Source organism: Simochromis diagramma, unplaced genomic scaffold, assembly GCF_900408965.1.
Source record: "Simochromis diagramma unplaced genomic scaffold, fSimDia1.1 OVJJ01000325.1, whole genome shotgun sequence".
Classification (NCBI taxonomy): Eukaryota; Metazoa; Chordata; class Actinopteri; order Cichliformes; family Cichlidae; genus Simochromis; species Simochromis diagramma.
In genome coordinates, this window is record NW_024387291.1 from 1,782,070 (window position 1) to 1,803,086 (window position 21,017).

Genomic DNA, 21,017 nt, shown 5'->3' on the forward strand with positions numbered 1-21,017 from the left:
GCATGAAGCCTTTTTGAATGGAGTTTGCATGTCCCTGTGCCTGTGTGGGTTCTCTGCTACAGTCCAAAGCCATGCTCATTAAATTAATTGCTGATTATAAATTTATTGTGGATGTCTGAGCGGCTGGTTTCTGTCTCCCTGTGAGAGACTGGTAGGCTGTGCAACAGAAACTGGAGTGTCTAAAGGAGAAACATAACTTTTGTAGCTTGATTTGAGGTACTATCGTGCCTTTAACATCTAAATGTGGGGTCAAAGTGTGCCAATCACACGCGGCCATAGTCTGTCAGGGGGCACCCAGATTTGAACTGGGGACCTCTTGATCTGCAGTCAAATGCTCTACCACTGAGCTATACCCCCTCGCATATGCCACCCTGCAGGAAGGAACAATCTAGAATAAATTTCCCCAACATTCAACTATTTAGGCTCATCTTTAAATGCCACTGAGCCAAATATGAGTTTTGTTGGTGAGATTTCAGTGTTACCTGCACAGGGAAACACGTGTTGTTTCTTGGCTGTACAAAGATCAAAAGATTCACAAAGTCTCATTAACACAATATTCTCTCAGTAAAAGAGATGCTCAGATTAGCAACAATGTTATCTATGTGGGGTTGTTGTCTGAAAAGCAGTGTGTACGCTCTGTCAGCTCTTCCTGTACAAAGCGAAGGCGGTCCTCAGCATTTCATACTCATGGACCTGGCGACGGCTGTGCTCTACAGCTGCTTCACACTCGCTGCCTCATTGTGCCGTTTGCATATTTAGCTGCTCTGTTCCACTTCCCCTGCTGTTGATGTTGGGAAAACTCACACAACAATACAGCTGTGAGGCAGCTGCCCGCCCTCTCTTTTCCTCTCCTCTCAGCATCCTCCTGCCTTTTCCTTCTTCCCTCGCTTTGACTCAGCGGTCTCTCATTCGCTTTCGATCTCATCAAAGCTTGGTTTGAGAAAGAAAAATTGTAAAGTGATTCACAGAGCTGTGACAATGTCAATGGGTACGCTTTTTTTTCCAGAGCACACTTAGTATTTGATTAGCACCAATTCTAATACAAAATAGGGACCCAAAATAAAATATTTTCCTTTTCTTCTTCATGAAAACCTTGAAAAAAATACCAGATGTGACTCATACTTACCGCACAAGAGAGGGTGAGGTAAATGTAACACTAGCTAGCTTAGTTCTCTGGGAAGTTTAGTGTTAGCAATGCTAACACTTCCGACTTATAATCACTCACTGCTAATTGCTCACACAATGATAATGACTTGCTATATTATTGGAAAGATAATGGAATTAAAAATGCTTCACAAGGCACAAATACCACAGACATGGGTGACAGGTCTTTTTCAGTGACTACAATTACAATTAGCTAAAACAATGTCTAGTAGAGAGCTGTCAGCAGCCACCTGTCGCTTATATCAACCTTACCCCTAAGACTGCAAATTATTGTAATTTTCCCCCAAACGATAGCTGACATGCAGGAAAAATTAGACAAAGAGACCAAAGCTGATTCTGTACTAGTCTGTATAAAACGTAAAAGCTTATGGGGATAGGCTTTTATGTTTTATGGCTAGCTGTTTTATGGATAGCTTCAAAAGCTAGCCATTCGCTGAAGTCCACTTTGTGACATTTCCAGTTTTCTTCCATTTTCATCCTATAACGCAGTCCTCTGGCTAATGAAACACCATCTGAATGCATCAGTTCATCATAACAATAATTAGAACATTTTATTTACTAGAATGGAAATACATCAGAATATTTCACTGTGCAGGATGAGTTTATGGAGTTAAAAATAGAGCAGATATTAGAGCAGATGAAAATAAAGTATAAGTCTTCAGTGATCCTAAATGCCTACTTCAGAGTTTATCTTTGCCCATTTTTCTTCATTGTGACCCCACTTGGCTTTAAACAAAGGAGAGATTTTTAACGATAACTCGTGTATCCCAACAAAACTTCTCAACTTTTGATCCTATAGGATATAACAGGAAAATCACCTTGGTTAACATTCAATAAGCCCTAAATGAGACAGCCCGCCAAGATAGCAGCAGGACAAGCTTCCAATGTTGTGTGTTAAATCTTTGACACGAGCTTGAACTTTGGTAGGAGCGCAGCATGTGTTTTCTTCATTCTACAACTGGCTGTGGTGAAAGAGGAAGTCAGCAAGAGGAGAGAGGGGATGAAATTTCCCCTTTTAATTAGATAAGGATATTAGACAGGAAGTTAATTAACGCTCTTACACAGACTCACATGTGCAGCAAGGTTTAAAAAAAGAAAGAGAGTGTGAGAGTGAAAGCAAACGAATGGTACGATAACCTTCATGTGGTACAAACCAGATATGCTGTTTGAATTAAATCAACTTCAGCTACGAAATTTGAGGCTGAAACCTCCTTTGATTATTTGTTTGTTGCCGCTGGTCAAAGGAAATGAATTAGTCTTTTTTGTCCGTATTCAGTTTTTGAGGGGTTTTCTTTAGTCTGATCTTATTTTTGCAACCACGTGAATGTGGATCCTCCAGTAAACATATTTATTTCCAATTCATAATGAACACACAAAATGCTAAAATGTCAAAAAGCTGCAGTACCTTGAATGTCCACTTGAGACTTCTTTCGGAGATTTTGAGGTGACTGTCGTAATTTGGCACTATATAAAAAAACTGAATAAATAGAATTGAATTGAGTATATTTTCAGTGCAGCTCTGTTGCTTTTGTTTCACTGTCTTATCAAAATGACTTTGCAGGTGAGTTTGTGCCTCCTCTGGCTTTGAGATGCCACAAACAACAGAGGCTGTATTTGCACATCTGTGTCTCCCAGTGTCACGGACAGCTGTGCAAGCTGTTCTGCAGTAGTTCACCTGCTCAAACACATGTGCGTGTGTGTGGTTTGTATCCTTCCTGTCTGACATACCAGGAATTTTGCTGAACCTTCAGAACTGACAGCAAGCAGCGCTGTAAACGTGATACGCTTTCAAGTTGATACATGCACACAAACTGTATATGCACCATGCTTTCATTATTACATTTGAGAGGTCACACTTCATCCTGTCATTGACAGCAGAGTGATCCCAAGGTCTGCCAATTTGCTAGTGTGTAAGTATACGTGCATGTGTGTGCATGCGGTCTAAGAATAGCTAAAGAGGGATGCCTGCTTCCTCTGTCTTCCCTCAGCAGTGAGGAAGAATCTAACGTGACTCCCGGCTTCCATAGTGGTCCATCAAGCCATGACCCCAAAATGAGCTTCCTGGAAAACATTCACTGTCTACAGCGAGAGTGCATTTATCTTCAAGTCACCAAGCTTCTCAGTTCAAAACAAAAATAGTTTTTTCTCCCCAATAGAGCAGGATGACTTTCTAAAGGCCAGTAAAATAAAGCCCTTTGATGCTCTTTTTTAAAAAGAAAAAGAGAAACATGCCATAATAGTCCATCTTTAAAGCCTTGTAGGTAAAGTTCTGTACCAGAGGATAATGTAAATCTTACTAGTACTTTTAGATATTCAAAGTGCTGACGGCTTATCTCAGCAGGATGAAAAATAATTTGCCTGCAGTCCTTTTGAAAACATGTGAAACAAACTTGATAAGAATCAGCTTGTCGTGATGCTGCGGCAGTGTGTGAGGACAAACCAAGCTGTTTTGCATATTTTGCACATTCTGACATTCTCGGTAGAGCAAGAAATCTGAATTTGTCGTTTTTTTTTAATGTGTCTGACAGACAGTCCATCTCTATCTTGGTAACAGGTGGAGTTCACCTTGTCTAAACAACTGAAGCAGCGCAGCCAGTGAAGTGCTTTCAAAATGCAATCAAAGGATTGTCTGGACTTTCTGCTTCTGTTTGGTTTGTGCTGTTTGCTAACCCCCACCCCCAATCGTTCAATCTAAACTATAATCCAACCAGATTACAGCAAATGCTTAGACTTTTTTAGTGAAACTGTTTGTTTGAGCTCTGACTCTTAACTTTATAAAGCGGGCTGAATTTGCTGAACACATCTCTTTTCTCATTCTCATATTCTAAAAGTGCCGCAGTGGATTATCACTGAGATGAAAGGAAAAATTCCCCAGTTGAACCACACAGCTGCATTTTAATATATGGCGTAAAGACTTTGTCACCAAATATGACAGTTTGACATTATGAACACAGACTGAGACTGAGATTTATTCAGATGGAAAATAATATTCGATCTATTATAGTACAGACTTTCCCTTTAAGAGCACCCACAGGCTCTTGGGTTTCCTTGCGACTAATAAGAAGGTGGCAAAAAGAGAAAACCGAACCCCCGGAGAAAATTTTACGACTTTTACGTCAATTGCAACTAGGCAACAAAAAGATACAGACTTCCGCAGGGAAACCTTCAAAATAAAATTTTCCCACGCCGTATATATTAATAAATGAAACGCTGTGTCTTAGAATTTAGTGGAAATTCGTGATTTGAGTGGATTCCCACGTAGAATATCACTATATCATGATAAATACGAGGCTGAATGACTATCAAAACACGAATAGTTTATTTTTTAAATTTCAAATAAGATGCTTTCCGGTACGAGTTCATTCCATCAGTCGAGCTTGATTATTAAACTTCAAGCTGTTTCGATTCGGAAAAGCGACTCGCCGCTCGAGTCGCAATCAGAGAGGAGAGAGGCACGACGGGAGAGAACAACCTGATCCAGCGGATGAACGAGCGTGCGAGCGCCCGGAGGAGGAACAGACACGCAGCCAAGCACGAGACATAAAAGAGCAGCTATTAACGAGAAACGCGCTCGGGTTTTGCAGTGAGATAAACGCGCTGGGATAAGAACAATCTGACTTTTATTTCACAGCACAGTCCAGAGAATTACGCGCGACGCGCAAGTCCAAGGTGAACCAACTTTTACGCACGGACCTTTGGAGATGTGGGGCTCAAAATGTTACCATGAAGTTGCATCATTGTTACATCTAACTGCAGTTTTGGAGCGAGAACTTGCGATTTAATCAGTTTTACTGGATTTTTTTTTCTTATCCAGAAAGTGGACGAATCGAACACCTTGGCACACGCGCACGAATCTTTTTATTTGCATATTTGGAGGACGTTATTTGGACTGTCTTTTGCATTACATGCTGATATAACAGGAACTGTGTAGCTGCATTTTTTGTTGTTTCCCAACACCCGGCGTTACGCACTTAGCGCACTGTAAGGTACCCTTGACGTCTCCCGAGTTTTCTAAAAAAGCGGTATGGACAGAGTCAGACGTCTAGCCTGCGCGTGAGTCACCGTGAGCAAACATTTGGACAAGCGGCGCTTGTAGGCAGTGACACATTTTGGGATATTTAACAGTGCGTGCTTTGCACCAGAGGTCAGCACACAACACCGGGAGGACGCTCGGTGCAGTCGGGGGATTGGACACCGAAGTGCTAAATGCCCAGCCGGTCGCTTGCGGCTCCTCTGGCTGGGCGGAAACATGAGGTCCTGGGTCCTGGTGCTGCTGCTGGCTGCGCTTTTGGCGGCCCGTCTCCGGCTCGGCAGCGCTGAGGTAAGACTGTGGGACTTGCTGGTAAATATTTACGAGAGGACACAGGTTAAGAATCAATATAATCGCACTGTTGATTTAAGGATGATGGAGGTAGTAAGACCGAGGTGATCTGTCTTGAAAAGCAACCACAACAAAATTAATTTTGATTTAAGATTGGTATTTTATATTTGTAGCAAAACTTTTGTCCGTTTTTTTTATTTAAAGGCTTAAACATTATGTCTGCGTGGGAAAAATTGTTGGCTTTAGGGTCACCCGTGAGACATCCAGGACACACTGAGAAGCCTGCAAAAGGTCATGAGTTTGAAACCATTAGCACGTAGATGTTTTGGATGGGACTGGCAGGGATATCTTTCTTATTCTGATCGTTACTAACCTGAGAATACAGTTTTCCAAAGGTAGGATCTAATATCAGTGAAATAACCGTCAACACGGTTGTGAGTTCATGTTCAGACTCTGATATGTCACATAGTGAGCCAACGTGAATTCTTGACTTGTGAGTAAGTGTTTGACATATATTACTCCCTGAGGTGATTTTGCGAACGGTTGGTGGATGTTTCCTGTTACACATTATGGGCCAAGTAAAAGAGAAAATCTACAGTTTGTGTGTTTATATGGGTGAACCTGTGCACGAGTCTGTTCAATTATCTCTCTGTGCCTCTGCAGCGTGTGCATTATCTGTCACGTTTTGAGAAGGTCATATTCCCGATGTATTGAGAGTAACAGTGTCACAGAGAGAGCGGGGAAGCCAGGTTGAGGGTGGGCCTTGGCTAGTGGCCCAGCATCAGGAGTTATACCAGTCTTTAAAGAGTTGGAGCCAAAATCCATCCATCAACATAGCTGTTGTTTTTGTTGTCATGGCAAATACACCAAGGGCCTCTGTCGCCACACCTTTAAAATCATCTTTCTATATAATTGATTCTTTAAGGATACCCATTTTTCCAGCTGCTATGTATATCTCTGCGAACAGAAATGCATAGTTGGCCAAATAAAGACTGTACATGTATAATTACAGTAAAAAAAACCCCACAAAAACATAATGTGTAAATATCTTATACATATGTCCATCCATCCATTCGCTTCCGCTTATCCTTTTTCAGGGTCGCGGGGGGCGCTGGAGCCTATCCCAGCTGTCATAGGGCGAGAGGCAGGGTACACCCTGGACAGGTCGCCAGTCTGTCGCAGGGCCATATGTAGTAGTTGTAATTGTTTGGACTTGCTGTGGACCACTTTAGCACATAATCATGATCACAAGAATATTTAACCAGCTGGGACTTCCCCTTACGAGATGGTGCACAAGTGTTTCGCAGTGTCATTCATTTGTTTCCCTGGAGCCCTGGAAAAAAATAATTCACATCTAAATCACAAAAAATGTTGGCACCTTCTAAACACCCCCGTGAGTGTTATTTTAATAAGGTCAAGCTACATTTTTAGCTCTGCTTAAACTCAACGATTAAGTTGATACAAGAAATATAGTGTCACAGTTAACATGCCAAAAGATCTAGCCCAGTGTTGCATGAATGTCACACTTAGTTGTGTTAACACTTCTATTCAGGATAGCCTCCTACATGGTTAGCTCTGTCCAAGGCAACTCAGTACATGCATATATGCAGTATATACATTGTTTGTGTTGTAACACCGTTGAGGTGAATGAAAGTGTGACTAGACCTTAGTTGACCTGAAATTTTGTGTGATCTCCTTTTTACCAATCTCAGGTTCTCTTCCTCAAAACCACATCATCCTGTAAGGGTTGGAACCAACAAATGGAGTCTTCCTTTATACACTTAGAACATTTACTCTGAATAAACGAAGGCTTCAGTGTTGCACAGTTCACCTTTGACAGTGTGCTACTGCTTCAGAGGTTCAGTAACTTCACTGTGTTGAACCCAAGTACGGTGGGAGTTAGATTTGTGGCCCCTAGATTGTAGGCCAGCACACTTGGGTTTATTAGCATTATGAATTTACTTGTTAAGTCAGTGTATCTCTCAGTGTTTGGCCCACTCGTTGCAAAATGAAGTCTTTGGCTGTCTTAGTTTGGTCACATCTATTGCTGGAAAACACTTCAATCACACGGAGGTAATCCAGCTACATCGTGACATTGCAGGTTGATGTTATCAGTTAAACCCCAAATCTTTATTTTAATTTATTTGGCAAGAACTGTTTTTTCTGCCTGCTGTTAAAGGGTAATGTAGTCAAACTGTCACTTCTTTTGCATCATCATGCATCAAACAGGTACAAGTGTGAATGCACACACAGAGTTGTTACATTTCATTTCTTAAAAATCCATTTAAATGGAATTGGAGTCAAATACACAAAAGCCCCCACGCATCAGGTCAGACCTTAATTCTTTCATCTTCTGCTGTTCAAATCACAGATGCTGATTGGTGGCTGCTGAACAGGTTGTTGTCTGACTATTGTCTCTGCGGGCGAGTGGGGATGATTTGCTGCTGCTGCCTGTCGGCTTGATCCATTTTACATAAGAACAACAACTAATCTGCCAGGGATTTCATGGACTTTGTGTCCCGTGTAGCGGTGTGTGTATTTCTGTGGTGTGTGTGCACATCTGGATACGTGACCGGGCATAGCTGTGTATGTGTTAGCGGACATATGTGCTTGTGTTTTTTTGTATTTGTGTGTACTGCAGAGGGGTTATGCCTCTGAGTGAGTGCATGTGTGTCAAATAGAAAAAGTGCAGTGGCACATAAGAGTATTTGTTTGTAAGCCTGTGCAGTTCATTTTTAGAGAAAAGTCAGTCTTATGTAATGCAGAATGAAAATGAAAAATAATGGAAATATTGTAGACTGTATATAAAAGATGGCAGTAGCCACTGCGATGCCGCCGTTGTTTTGTGGGCTACCATTGGAGGGTCCAGCTCTAATATAGTTTAGTTTACTTTTGCAGTATTTTGTAATTTGGTGATGCTTTCTTAAGTTACAGTGTTTTTGACCTCTCAGGGCCACCGTAATAATAATAATATATTGATCCCTGTGGGGAAATGCCTCTCTGCATTTCACACAGTGAAGCAATGGGCAGCCACCAATCTAGCACCTGGGGAGCAATGTGCAGGGACAGTACCTTACTGAGGGATACCTCAGGGTAGCCGTTCAGTGGATTTGAATCCCTGACCTTCTGATCATGGGGCCACTGCTCTACCTACTGAGCAATCCCATAAAGATAAAAAAGAAGTTAATAAAATAGCAGTCAGGCTTTTACTTTGAAACAGGTTACTAGCCCCTTACATAGTGAAGACTTATCCTGAGTGGTTGAAGTCTATTATTATTTTTATTATTTTTATCATTAATTCAACTGTATTTGGAGTGAAATGTTTAAAATTGCTTGGGCAAAACTGTCAGGCCAAAATCCAAACAAGACTACTGAGACAAAGAGAAGCAGCAGCTCACAAGTGAGGAGCTGAGAGGAAAGACGATCTCTCAATTTTGTTTGACAAGTGACTAAATGGCTAATTAAGTTATTATTTCCACCTTTTGGTTACTGTGCAAATAATGTGTGTGTAGAGGAACTCCCTTGAGTTTTCAGTGCGCTTTGATTAATTTATTACGCAACGTGCAAACACAAGATTCACTTAAAAGCCGCCAAATTATAGAAGTGGCACTTGCTGTAATGATCAGACTTGTGTAGCTGCAGTCACTTTGTTCACATCTCCTCCTCCTTCTTATTCCTCCCATCTCAGCTCATCTCTTCTCCCGCCCGTCCGCTCCCCTTTGTCCTCATGTTGGCTCTCCATCCATCATCCGTACCCTCATCTCTGCAGTCATGGTTGGATTGTGTGTGTGGGTGTGTGTGTGTTGGGTGGCGGTCATGATCTTTGTATTCAGCTTGTTTGTATATTTGTGCATAAGTGAGAGAGTTCCCACTGTTGTCTTCAAGTCTATCAGTTTATTTAGTAGTAAGTTGGCAGTCTGCCTCATCTTTGATAAAAGGAGGCATGTGTTGTGATACCACGGTGTGATTATGAGTCAGTAGTCACAGATATAGATTTGCTGTTATTTTGTGTTTATTTTTTTCCAGGGTCTGTGCTTCTGATTCCGTGTGTGTGTGTGTGTGTGTGTGTGTGTGAGAGAGCAGTCAGCTGGCCCCATAATTACATTCCATTACACTTCGCCTTTCTCCTCAAACATTCCATGCAAGCTCTTTGCCTTCCAGGCTTCCTCACAGGCCCCATGCAGTGTGTTATCACGAATGTGTGTATGACCTCCTCGCAGACCGTGACATCCTATATACGCTTATTTTAACCCATAAGCTCAGCCACACACACTCAGCAGAAAATAGATTTGTATAAGCCAGGATATTTAATTTATTGTGCTGAGCGATTTGAGCGATTTTCTGCTCAAACCACTGTTTTTAACTTGTCCTCTCATTCGTGTTCCTTATTTTTATAACCAGGGGGTTGTTGCATGTCCAAGTGAGAAACTATTCCCTGTCTCACTGCTCAGCTCTCTAATTTCTCTGTGAGTGTTTGTGCCTGCATGTGTTTGTGTGCATTTGCAATTAGCACTAGGGCTGTAATGAGAGCTTCTTGCATAGTGGAAACAGCCTGTGTGAGTGCAAGTTTGTGGCAGTGCTCGCTGGACAAATTTGGCAGACAGTTAAGTGGTTAAGCATCTGTACATAAACGGGAAAAGAGGGGGCGAGGTTGTGTGTGTAAGAGACTGTGAGTATGTGTATGTGTGTTTGCTTAACTAGGTCAGCCAATGGCTCGTGAAAGTCATCCAGGTGTCCTGAGCCATCAACGCCCACAAAGCAGACAGAAGGAGACAAAAGAACAGAAAGCTAGTCGGGGAAATGAACGTATAGGAGGCTATGAAATGATGATAAAAGAAATCATTCTGGATCAGACAGCGGATAGACTTTAAACAGGTGATCATCCTAAGGAAAACATTGATTTTAATTTTAATTCAGTTGTATTTATATAATTCCAAATCACAACATTAGTCACCTCAGGGAGCTTTATATTGTAAAGACCCTACAATAATACAGACAAACCCCCCTTTTATGAAGCACTTGGTGACAGTGGGAAGGAAAAACTCCTCTTTAACAGGAAGAAGCATGTTGCAGATCCCAGCTCAGAGAGGGGAAGCCACCGGCTGTGACCGGTTGGGGGTGAGGAGAAGGAGATGTTACACTGACTAATTTATTTATTCTTAGAGTGTATACAGTCATATCTGTCAGCTCATCTGAGAGACAGTGTTGGTATATTCATGACAAACGGGGAGTCTGTTTGGCAACAAGGAAGCAAACAAATAAAAACCACAGTGATCACTGAGCCTACTGTGATCAGGTAGTTTGAGAGGGAGCTAGGCCACTGCACTGCCTCTTAGCTTTGTTTTGAAGCTTTAGAAAATCTTGTCCACTGATGGTAGGCTTGGATTTGGCTAATTGCAGGTTCAGCAGTCCAGCAGGGCCTTACCTGGGAGGGTAGGGTTTCAATTGCTTGTTAAGTCTGTATTGACTTATATTTAGCCTGCATGAAGCACATGTAAAACATGTAACGGCTAAGAAGGTGGAAGATGGAGATGGAAGGTTCTTTATTGTGATGGTAGATATGGACTGATTCTTGTGTGGTGCTCTTCTACTCTTTTATACAACGTCTCTCATAAACACACACATTCATACAAGGATTCTTTGTCTGTGTCCAAGTGCTTTCTATCAAACGTTCACACTCCGGTGAACAACTCAGGATTCAGTATCTTGCATAAGGATACTTTAGCACGTTGACTGGAGGAGCCAGTCGAGCCACCAACCTTCTAATTAACAGATGAGCTGCTCTGCTTCTCCTAGATGTCTGCAGCATTAACATAGCTTTTCCAGACTTACAGCTTGCAAATCAAATATAATCAGAGTGAAGATCTGAATCTTTGCACTTGTGTGTGTGGAAAAACCTAACACGGGTGCTCCTAACAACATTAATGATGCTTCTGCTCAATTTAGGTGCAGAATTGTAACTGAAAACGGCTGCTTTGAAATGTAGAAAGGAATAAAGCAGAGAGGGTGCACACTGATGATGCCCCTCGAGTGCACCTCATCAGAAAGATCGGTTTACTGTTAAAATCATAAGAAACGTCTCAAGTTTGGGGACCTTTGCATTTGCGAATAAGCTTCACAAAACCATAGGAGACACATTGAGAAATTGGACAGTAAATCTGTAAAGACACAAGTCTGGTTTTACATAAAACTCACCTGACTAGCTGTGTCAGGAGAGATCCTGATCGTGATGACTGCTGCAGTTGAAGTGTTCACGGGAGATAAAACGGATAATATAAACACGTTTACGGCCACACATTTTTTCATCATCATTAAAGAGACCGTATCTACTTCGCTGCTTTCATTTTCCCGTCTCTCTGTGAGAGTTATCCACATGATCGTAACACTGCCTGATTTGTTTTGGCATTTTTCTGGCATGTGACACTATGAAGTGTTATTCCAACTGCTTGGAGATAGCGCGAACTTAGAGCCAACCACAGCAAAATGTGCCAATGACTTTTGAGTCATCCGCCTTTGATCTCGATAAAGAAACCACAAGGGTCTGCCCTTAAAAACAGCGACGCTGAATCCATAATGAAATCGTGCAGTACTTTATATTAAAACTTCATTCATTAATACATGACTTCTCTCTCTCTCTCTATTTTTTTTTAATTTTTTTCAAGTGATAATGAGATTTCTTGCATAACTTAAAGGATACTTTTCATTCCTTTTTGTGTTGTTTTACAACACAAACTTCATGGTTTAGGCTGGTGGACTGCAACTGAACTAAAAGAACAAAAATGGTCAGGATTGATTCAGAGAAAAGGGGAAAATAGTCCTTGTGGGTAAACGGCCAAGGAGGGAGCAACAAACACCAATCACAACCATCATTTCCTTTGATGGAGGAAGCGAAAGTGGAGCAAATTTCAACTGGAGATCAAGGACTGAGATATTGTACGCCAGCCCTCGTATCTCTCTCAATCCGCCAGCGCACAATTCTGTCTAGTTGTGTAACTGTTGTGATACATTTGCAACTGTCTTCTGCTGTTTCATGCACGTCAATCCTCTTCCTCATTTCGCATTGTGAGAAATAATCACCCAAATTAATCGAAGATCCGAACTCTTTAAAACACAGCGAGCCCGTGTATTCATGGTGTATATGTGTGGTGCTGTTTTCCCATGAATGCATTCTTTCCTCTACAAAGAGGACACTCCCTGCCTCCTGTGTAAAATAATAACTGTGCCACAGTTCAGGGTCAGGCTCTTGGACTTGAAACCCAGACTAGACCTGCATTTCCTTCCCAAACAAGACATGCAGCTAATTGCAATTCAAGATTGACCTTAGCCCTCAAACAGCCAATATAGTTCTTGTGCTGGTGTTGGAGTCATGCAGGTTTTGTGACAAGGCATTTGACACCAGCTTTGTTTCACTAGCAAAATATCCACGCTGCTAATTGAGAAGGAAAAAAAGGGCAGTTTAGGTTTGACTTGTAGAGCTATCTCCTGATAGGCAAACATGCAAAGTGAGAAAAAACTGCCTTAAAGCAGATATCATAGTTTGTTTACAGATCCTGGGGAGTACTTCTTTATATAACTTTATATGAACATATGAAGCACCATTTCCCTTACTTAAACATGCCTCAACCTTTAGCAAAGTATGTGACAAGAAGGACGATGTATTTGGTGTGGAAGTCCTGATTTGGGACACACATCAGTTAAGTTTCCCATGATGCACTGAGTGTTTCTTCTTGACTCACCTCTTTTCATTCTCCGTGAGTTTATACACTACTCTGCATTTAGTCATTAGTTTTTTATCATTCATTTCTGGCTCTCTTCCACATGGTTCTGCCAGAGGTTTCTTCCTGTTAAAAGAGATTTTTTCCTTCCCACTGTCACAAGGTGCCTGCTCACTCTGGGGTTATCTGTTGTTGGGGTTTCGTCTCTCTTTTGGGTATTGAATTGAACAGGATGCAATGTCACTTTGATTAGCGGCTTGGTAATCTTGCGTATCAAAGTCACTTTGAGAAAGATGCTGAAATTCAAAAACCTCCATGTATCCATGTGTGTTCTATTTGTCGTAGGGCTTACCTCACAATAGAAGTTGTTTCCAAGCAAATTATTATGATTTACTACAAATGCTTGTGTTTGTCTCAACAGGGCGATCCACTCCCTTCATCTCTGGTCGACCTGGTGAGGAACTCTCCCATCTCCTCTGTGGAAGACCTGAAGCTACTTCTGCAGGAGGAGACCGATGCAATAGGTACTAATGACCACAACGCACACATGCACACACGCACATATACAGAAAGTAATAAGACTGACGTGGAGGAGGTAAGCATTTGGGTGTACCCACAGAGCAGTTTGATGACAAGAGGAAAGATGGGAGGAGAGAGTAGCAGTGACCTTGTGTGTTTGACAAACTGAAAAGGAGAGAGAGAGAGAAGCCTTCAACACAAGGTCACTACATTGTTCTCCTGCTCTGGATTCCTCTCTTGGTTTTGAGTTATGGATGTTTGTATAACAGACACAGACCTCCCCCCGCTATGCCTGCACCGTCAAACAGAGTCCAAACTAAGTTGCCCACAAATGCGCACCAGCGGGTGATTAAAAAATTAATTATAGTCTTACCCTTTAGAGGACTCAAGTCACAGATACATATATTAATAGACAGACTTTTGATCATAATGCATAAATAAAACAGTGACATAACGTCAACCACAGAGAGGAACCAGCAATGGGAAGGATGCTCAGAAACAGGACACGAGGAAGTGACTCAAAGTTTGTTTTTATGGCAGATCAAACTATTTTTTCCCTTTTTTGGCTGAAGCCAGTTATTTTTTGAGTTTTAGTTTTATCAAGATTCTGAGATGACGAAGTACGAATGACTCATTTTACTGGTTATTTTTCTTTCTTTTTTTAAGCAATGCCAGTGTTCAAATTTAATTGTTCAGCATCTTAAATTCTGTCATGACTCAGTGGATGTTGGAACTCTGCTTCAGGTCTATCTTATTTAAGTTTGCTTTGTTCCAAACTTGAATCACTGAATTTTTCTCTGGTACTACTGAATGGTTAACGTTTGGGCTTTTCCCTGCACAAATAGGTTACAAAAGTTGTTTGACATCTTCAGAATGAGTGACATAAGCCTGAGCTGTACTTTGTATTTAATGCAAATTATCCAATAAACTTTTATTGTGTATTGATAAATACAATACACAATAATAAACAATAATGCTGTGTTTAAAATCAATGAGGCAAAGAGTTGAACAGTTGAAGAGTTGACTGCTTTATGATGTGAAACTGGCGTTAACACCATCATGTGAAATGCTATTGTTACCATTCTTTTTGTTAGCTAAAATGCTAGCAAGGCTAGTACTGTTACTGTTAGCATTTAGGCACATGTTCATTAGCATTATGCTATGCTCAGAAATATATTTTTCTCAGTTTTGCAGTTTTCTCTGCAGAAGAGTTTCTTGTTATCGCTGTGTAAATATATGTACTCACTTTAATAAAAACATGAAAGTCTTGGCCCTCAGAAAGAGATTTAACATGAAATAAAATGCTATCAGAATTAGCAGAATGAGCTACACAGCCTGCTGATTAGCCGGCTAGCAAAAATTAAAAGAGTCAGATATTAATATATGAATGAGGACGACAAGATTTAGCTCTCCAATCCAATTAGAAACAGACAAATATTCAGATAAAATGAGAAATTAGCCTCTGAGAACCTAACGATCTGCTCTCTGTCTGAACCAGGCAATTAATTTGTGCTGCCAAATAGCACTTCATACATTAATGTACTGCACGTAGACACACGGAGTAGCCACATGCAATCTATACCCAGGGATATAATTAGGGCTTAGAGGGTAGAGTGTGAAATGACGACATATGTGAGAGTGCAAACATACGCTCACAGTTCCATGCATGAGCTATATTTAACTGCTCATATCTCGCCTCAACAGTATTCTTGACAGCAGCAAGACAAATTGTAGCAGAAAATAGCCTAATTGTTTTAGTGGAGGAAAAAAATGGCTTCCTTTGTGTAGTGAACAATGAGTTTGGCTAAAAACTGCCCTAACGGACTTGCATGTTACAGGGTTTCTGTTGCCTGTGAAAGTGCTTGTTTAATTTTACCCAAGACTGCTATTAAGTTCACTGCTAACTTTCATCCTTTGATCCCCTCTCCTTTCTTCTTTTGCAGAAGAGGAAGAGGACGTGCATGATATTCTCCCAAAAGGCACCCATGGTCGCTACATTAGAAGTCTTGGTAAGTTTCTGCATCTACCTTTTTATCCCTCAAAATCATTTATTTATTTTTTTTAAATTTTTTTTTACCTCATATGCTAGTTCTACTATAACTCACAAATTCATCCTTGCCTTTGCCTCTCTTCTCTCCTAACAGTGGAGGCGCAGCCAGCCCAGCAGGCGGCCTGTAAAGTGCGAACAGAGGTGATGGAAGTAACGAGGTCTATGCTAGATCGCCGCAATGCCAACTTCTTATTGTGGCCGCCATGTGTGGAGGTGCAGCGGTGTTCAGGTTGCTGCAACAGTCCACGGATGGAGTGTGTCCCTATAGTCACCTCCACCAGATACCTACAGGTATGCAGATCATGCAGCTCCCATTAATGACTTCAGGGAGTAACTGAGAGTCACAAGTGGTTAATATTGTCTAATATATGGTTTTGGATGCACATTTACAGAATTATATAACATATTAGCCAGTTTAAAGGAGTACAAAGGCTAAAAGCTAGCCTAAGGTCTGAGTTGTGATTTTTATTTGATTGCCTGAAGTGACTTAGACTGACATTGTTAATTTATTTGCAACCTGAGTCTATGCATGACGCTTAAAGAACAGGTAAATCAACATTTTTTTCTTTTTAAAAAGAGAAAACAAGTCTTGACTAGGATCCATCAAATAGCCTGGAAATGCTAACGTGTCTGAAAGTGTCAACAGCAATTAGAGCTCTTTGCTACTCATTCAAAAACTTCCTCATTAAAAATACAGAGATAATTTCACAGTTTAGTTCTGTATTTCTGATTTTTTTAAAATCACAATCAGTTGTGCTAATTTTGTGATCTTTTTCCACCTTTTTTTTGCCAGGTGATAAAGATTCAGTACATTAACAAGAAGCCCCATTATGAAAAACCCATCATCCCAGTGGAAGATCACGTCAGCTGCAGGTGCCAGAGCCTGTCCTCCTTTTCCTCCTCATCTGTTCCCTCTAACCCCATTCCTCCTCCACCTCCCCCACAACAGCCGCCACTGTCCTCCCACGTTCCCCGGCTCGTTCAGCCCCCTTCACCCAAGACTCAGACCTCCAAAGCCGACCTCCATCGCCACGATGACCTAAAGTACAACCAGCAGCATTACGGTCCTGAAGAGCGTGAGCCGGCGGTGAGGCAGTGGCAGCATGGCAGTTACACCCAGCTTGTACACTGGACCCAGCCCAGGGTGCATCAGATACCCCAGCCTGGGTTGCCCAGGCCGGTCAGCAGCTGGCCATCTGAAGCAAGGGCGGAGCACAGTGTCATGGGAAGTACACAGCAAGTGGGGCACGGTAGTGGGTTTGAAGGGAGCAGGGAGGAAAGTGGTGTGCATACATCACACAGTGGGGGCCAAGTGCATCATCCCGATCACACAAAGAGGCAGCAACAGTTGTTAGAGCATCAGCAAAGGCATCATCATCATCATCATCATCATCATCAGTCACATTATCCACAGCAGTACAACCACGGAGCAACGGAGGACCGAGAGCTGAGAACGCAGTATCGCCTCGACACTCCCCAGTCAGACAGTGCCTCACCCCCTGCCAGCCAAACCGAGCCACCCAAATTTGAAGAAACCTCCACCCTTCCATTAACAACCATTCAGAAAGACTTTGTGACCAGCCAAAAAAGTATAGAGGTCACAAATCACAAACAGGCTGAGACTGAAACAGCCAGTCAAAAAGAAGGGAACGAGAGGGAGGAAAGTGGCTCAGCCAACAGCGGGGACTCGGCCACCACAGAGCTGGCCAATCAGGGGAAGAAAAAAGACTCTAATGTGACCGGTGAGGATGGTCGCTTAACAGAGGCAGAAAGGAGGCAGAAACTTCTGGAGCTGGTACAGAGAGAACCGAGTGAGCAGACTCATCTTCATCCGCTTCATCCTCACCAGAGACCAAAGCCAACTACATTTAAAACAGGTACTGTTCAAGTATGTGTGTATGTGTCTGTGTGTGTGTGTGTGTGTGTGTGTGTGTGTGTGTGTATAAACAGCATTTTTGAAAACTGAATTAAAAAACCAAATTGTTTTTTTAATACATTTTTAAGTGGAAGGTGTGAAAAGCAAACTCACTGCTGGACAGATTTTTGGATACACACCACCACCCTGGATGTGTGGATTGTACTCAGTGTTAACAATCATTTTAGTTTTTACTGGAAAGACATATCTTGGTGGCCAGTGCTCTGTTTTTTCATATTTTGCACCTTTAAGGAACGTGGTCAGGATCCACATTAAAATCTAGCCGGCTCTTTCTTTACTCGTGTTCCACCGCTCCAGCAAGTTGCATGCAATTTGACAGTCAAGCAAACAAATGCCACCTGTCACACAACTCCACTGTAAGTTTTTACCTCGTGCGCGTTCCCAGGCAGGAAGCAGCTCAGAGTACATGTATGACTAAACAACATGGCCACATGTGTCCTGCCATTCTTCCTCAATCCCCTGAGAGCTCTGCAGTCAGAAGGCTGAACTTCTGACTGTGGGAAAACCTGCAGGCAGCCACAGGCTTTGTTACACAGGCTTCAAAGTTATCTGGTGCCCTGCAGGGTACAATTGGAGCCACTGCACAATTTCTATACCATGTGTTAATTCTTTGCTTCACTTACTTGTGCAAGAAAAGGTTCTGTGTTCAAACTTGGCCAAACAACTGCAGAAAAAAGTTGACTCATTCTGTTTCTACTGCCTGTTTTATCTCTTCCAGCTTCCTCTACGGCGGCTCCCATTTCGCCTTCAGCCCGTAAAGCTCCGTTTCGTCCCGCTTCACCACGCCGCAGGAGGAAGAACCGCAAACGCATCAGCAAAGCAGCCATTAGAGCTATGATCATGTAAACCTGCGAGGTAAGATCAAGGAGACAGACAGGGTTAAGGGTTAAGAGAGAGGTGAATATAAAGCTTTGTAGAAGGGACAATATTGTTTAACGTGAGGGTGGTAATCTGTGCACTGGTACTTGGAAGTCTTAAATGGATGCTGAATGGATGCTGGGATCGCTGATAAAATAATTGAGCCATTGTCTGTGAAGGTTCTCAGTCATCCAGGTCATCGTAGTCTAAGGAGCTTGGAAAGAAAAGCGTCTGGACTTCTTTAAATGGCTTGAAGACGTTTCACCTCTCATCCGAGAAGCTTCTTCGGTTCTAGGGTCAAATGGTGGAGAGACCCAGATTTAACCCCTGTGGGAGTATCCCCCCTTGGCTCATGTGATTAGGTAGAGGATCATTAGGGGGTCCTATTCCCCCTCCTGGGGGAATACTCCCACAGGGGTTAAATCTGGGTCTCTCCACCATTTGACCCTAGATCCGAAGAAGCTTCTCGGATGAAACGTGAAACGTCTTCAAGACTAATTGAGCCATTATTTTAATTACTAGTGTTAATATTTTGTTCGATAAAACGCTAAATGTAAAAATTCTGAAATCCATCTGCCACTGCTGGGTTCTGTCAGTAATTAGTAATACAGGAATTTGTCCATATTTAGTCTTCAAAGTTTTGTGGCAGCCAGCATTTAAATTCAAGATTCAAGATTCAAGTATTACATTTCGCTGCGTGTTATACTTGTATAACTATGCATGTGACGAATAAAGAATCTTGAATCAGCAGCAGGCTTCAAAAGCTAATACGCAGAAACAACAAAACATAAATTTGGTAAAAGTAAGGGCAAACCTATTATGTAGGGATATGCAACATACCCTGTAACCCAAGGGTTATTAGGTAAATATTATACCAGTGTAGACAAAAAGCTGACAGTGAACGTATGTGACTTATCCGACTTTTCTTTTGCCTTTCTAACAGGAAGATTTCAGCCAGAAACATTGCTCCAAAGGAATGTGGAAACACCAGAAGAATGGGTTTCTTAAACGTTGGACAGTCCGGACTGTGTGGACAGAGCTGAGGGTGCAAACAGTGCTGCTGTTTTCAATGGACGGCTTCACACGGAGTCACCTGCTCCAGAGATGCCGCGGCCCATCCAGCGTTAAGGATTTTATAAAAGTGCAATCATATGAACTCTGTGGACCAGAGGGTGTTTGACACACTGGATTTTATTTGGTTGAACCACAAGTCCAGCTGATCTGGACTGATGAGTGGAAGTGTGTGAGGTGCTGAAACAGAGTCGACTCTTTTTGCAGTTTGCAGCCATTGATTGGCGACTGTAACACCTTTCACTCCAACCTTGTGGTTCATCAGATGGAGAACCCGACTTGGACTTGGAAGTTAAGTGTTTGGGTCTCAATTTGAGACTGGAGATGTGGAGAACTGGATTTTTACACTGGGGTGATAACTGGAAACTGCAGAGTGCAGCTCAGGCCTCAATGCCAAACCTTACTCTTATCCTAAAATGTCTAAAGTTATCTAACACTGGAGTAGCCGTACACTGACCATACAACACTGACTTTAGAGAAGTGCTCTACCGTGTACTGTAGCTAAATATACTGGAAAATATCGATAACCTGCTCATTTTGTACTACTGCCAGATCAAAATGGAATGGAATAACAGCTAAATGCCTGCTTAGATAACCTGCTATGAATATCCACATTAAAGCAAGTCTTAAAGACCTGGCCTGTTAGAGATCGCTGTGAGCCAGTTATAGCCAACACTGTATTGTATAAATGCTTTTAGAAAATGATCTCCACGGGGAAAAAAGAAAAACTTTATTTCTTAACTTATTTAAAAAAAGGGGGGATGTGAAATCCTCTGGTTCTCAAGTGTAATTATTGTTGTTTGAGATTATAATTATTGGTTGTACAACTGTTACTGTAATGAATGTTATTTTTAATATAAAATAAAAATATTGAATGAATATTTTGTTTTCACTTGACTGTTCATGCATGCATGAGTCTCTAAATGGAGGTGAACGCATGCCTAATACAAGTGCACGTTCACGTGCATGTTCAGCTGTGTGCATGCGCCAATAAATCAGACCGAACCGATAATCTTCACCCTATGACTGCACGTCCTGCACCTCTGTCATGCAAAGCAAGGTAGGGGTCAGCAGAAATGTCTGGTTGCTATAGCAACTCATGGACGGCCATGTCAACAGAGGAGTATCGTATGGTGAAAGAGAGACGAGGGAGGGAGGGTGTCAGTGCAGGAATGGCCAGAAGATGAACGACAAGGGAGGGAGCGGGTGAGGGCTCAGCTGGGGGTGGAGTGGAGCAGAAATGGCATCCGAGAAAAAACAAGAAGAGAGAAGGAGCTGGAATGCAAACAGAAAAAAAAATTGGGTAGTAAAACAATCAACTCATTGAAATATACAGTTGTGAAACTATAGCAAGTAGAGACAGCAACATGGAAACTCGTTATA

The 21,017-nt window shown here is 41.9% G+C and overlaps 1 protein-coding gene and 1 non-coding gene across 2 annotated transcripts; one reads left to right on the top strand and one right to left on the bottom strand.

Annotated features, from left to right (window-relative positions):
* Positions 1-285: 285 nt before the first annotated feature.
* On the bottom strand, positions 286-357 carry trnac-gca. Its single transcript has one exon. It is a non-coding gene; the product is annotated as a tRNA-Cys (tRNA).
* A 4,218-nt stretch (positions 358-4,575) lies between these two features.
* si:ch211-79m20.1 (mastermind-like domain-containing protein 1) lies at positions 4,576-20,513 on the top strand. The gene is made up of 7 exons (XM_040003970.1): positions 4,576-5,485; positions 13,622-13,724; positions 15,663-15,728; positions 15,864-16,060; positions 16,563-17,646; positions 18,424-18,560; positions 19,507-20,513. The coding sequence occupies exons 1-6, from the start codon at positions 5,414-5,416 to the stop codon at positions 18,549-18,551; spliced, it is 1,650 nt and encodes a 549-aa protein (XP_039859904.1). The 5' UTR covers positions 4,576-5,413; the 3' UTR covers positions 18,552-18,560; positions 19,507-20,513.
* The last annotated feature ends 504 nt before the right edge of the window (positions 20,514-21,017 follow it).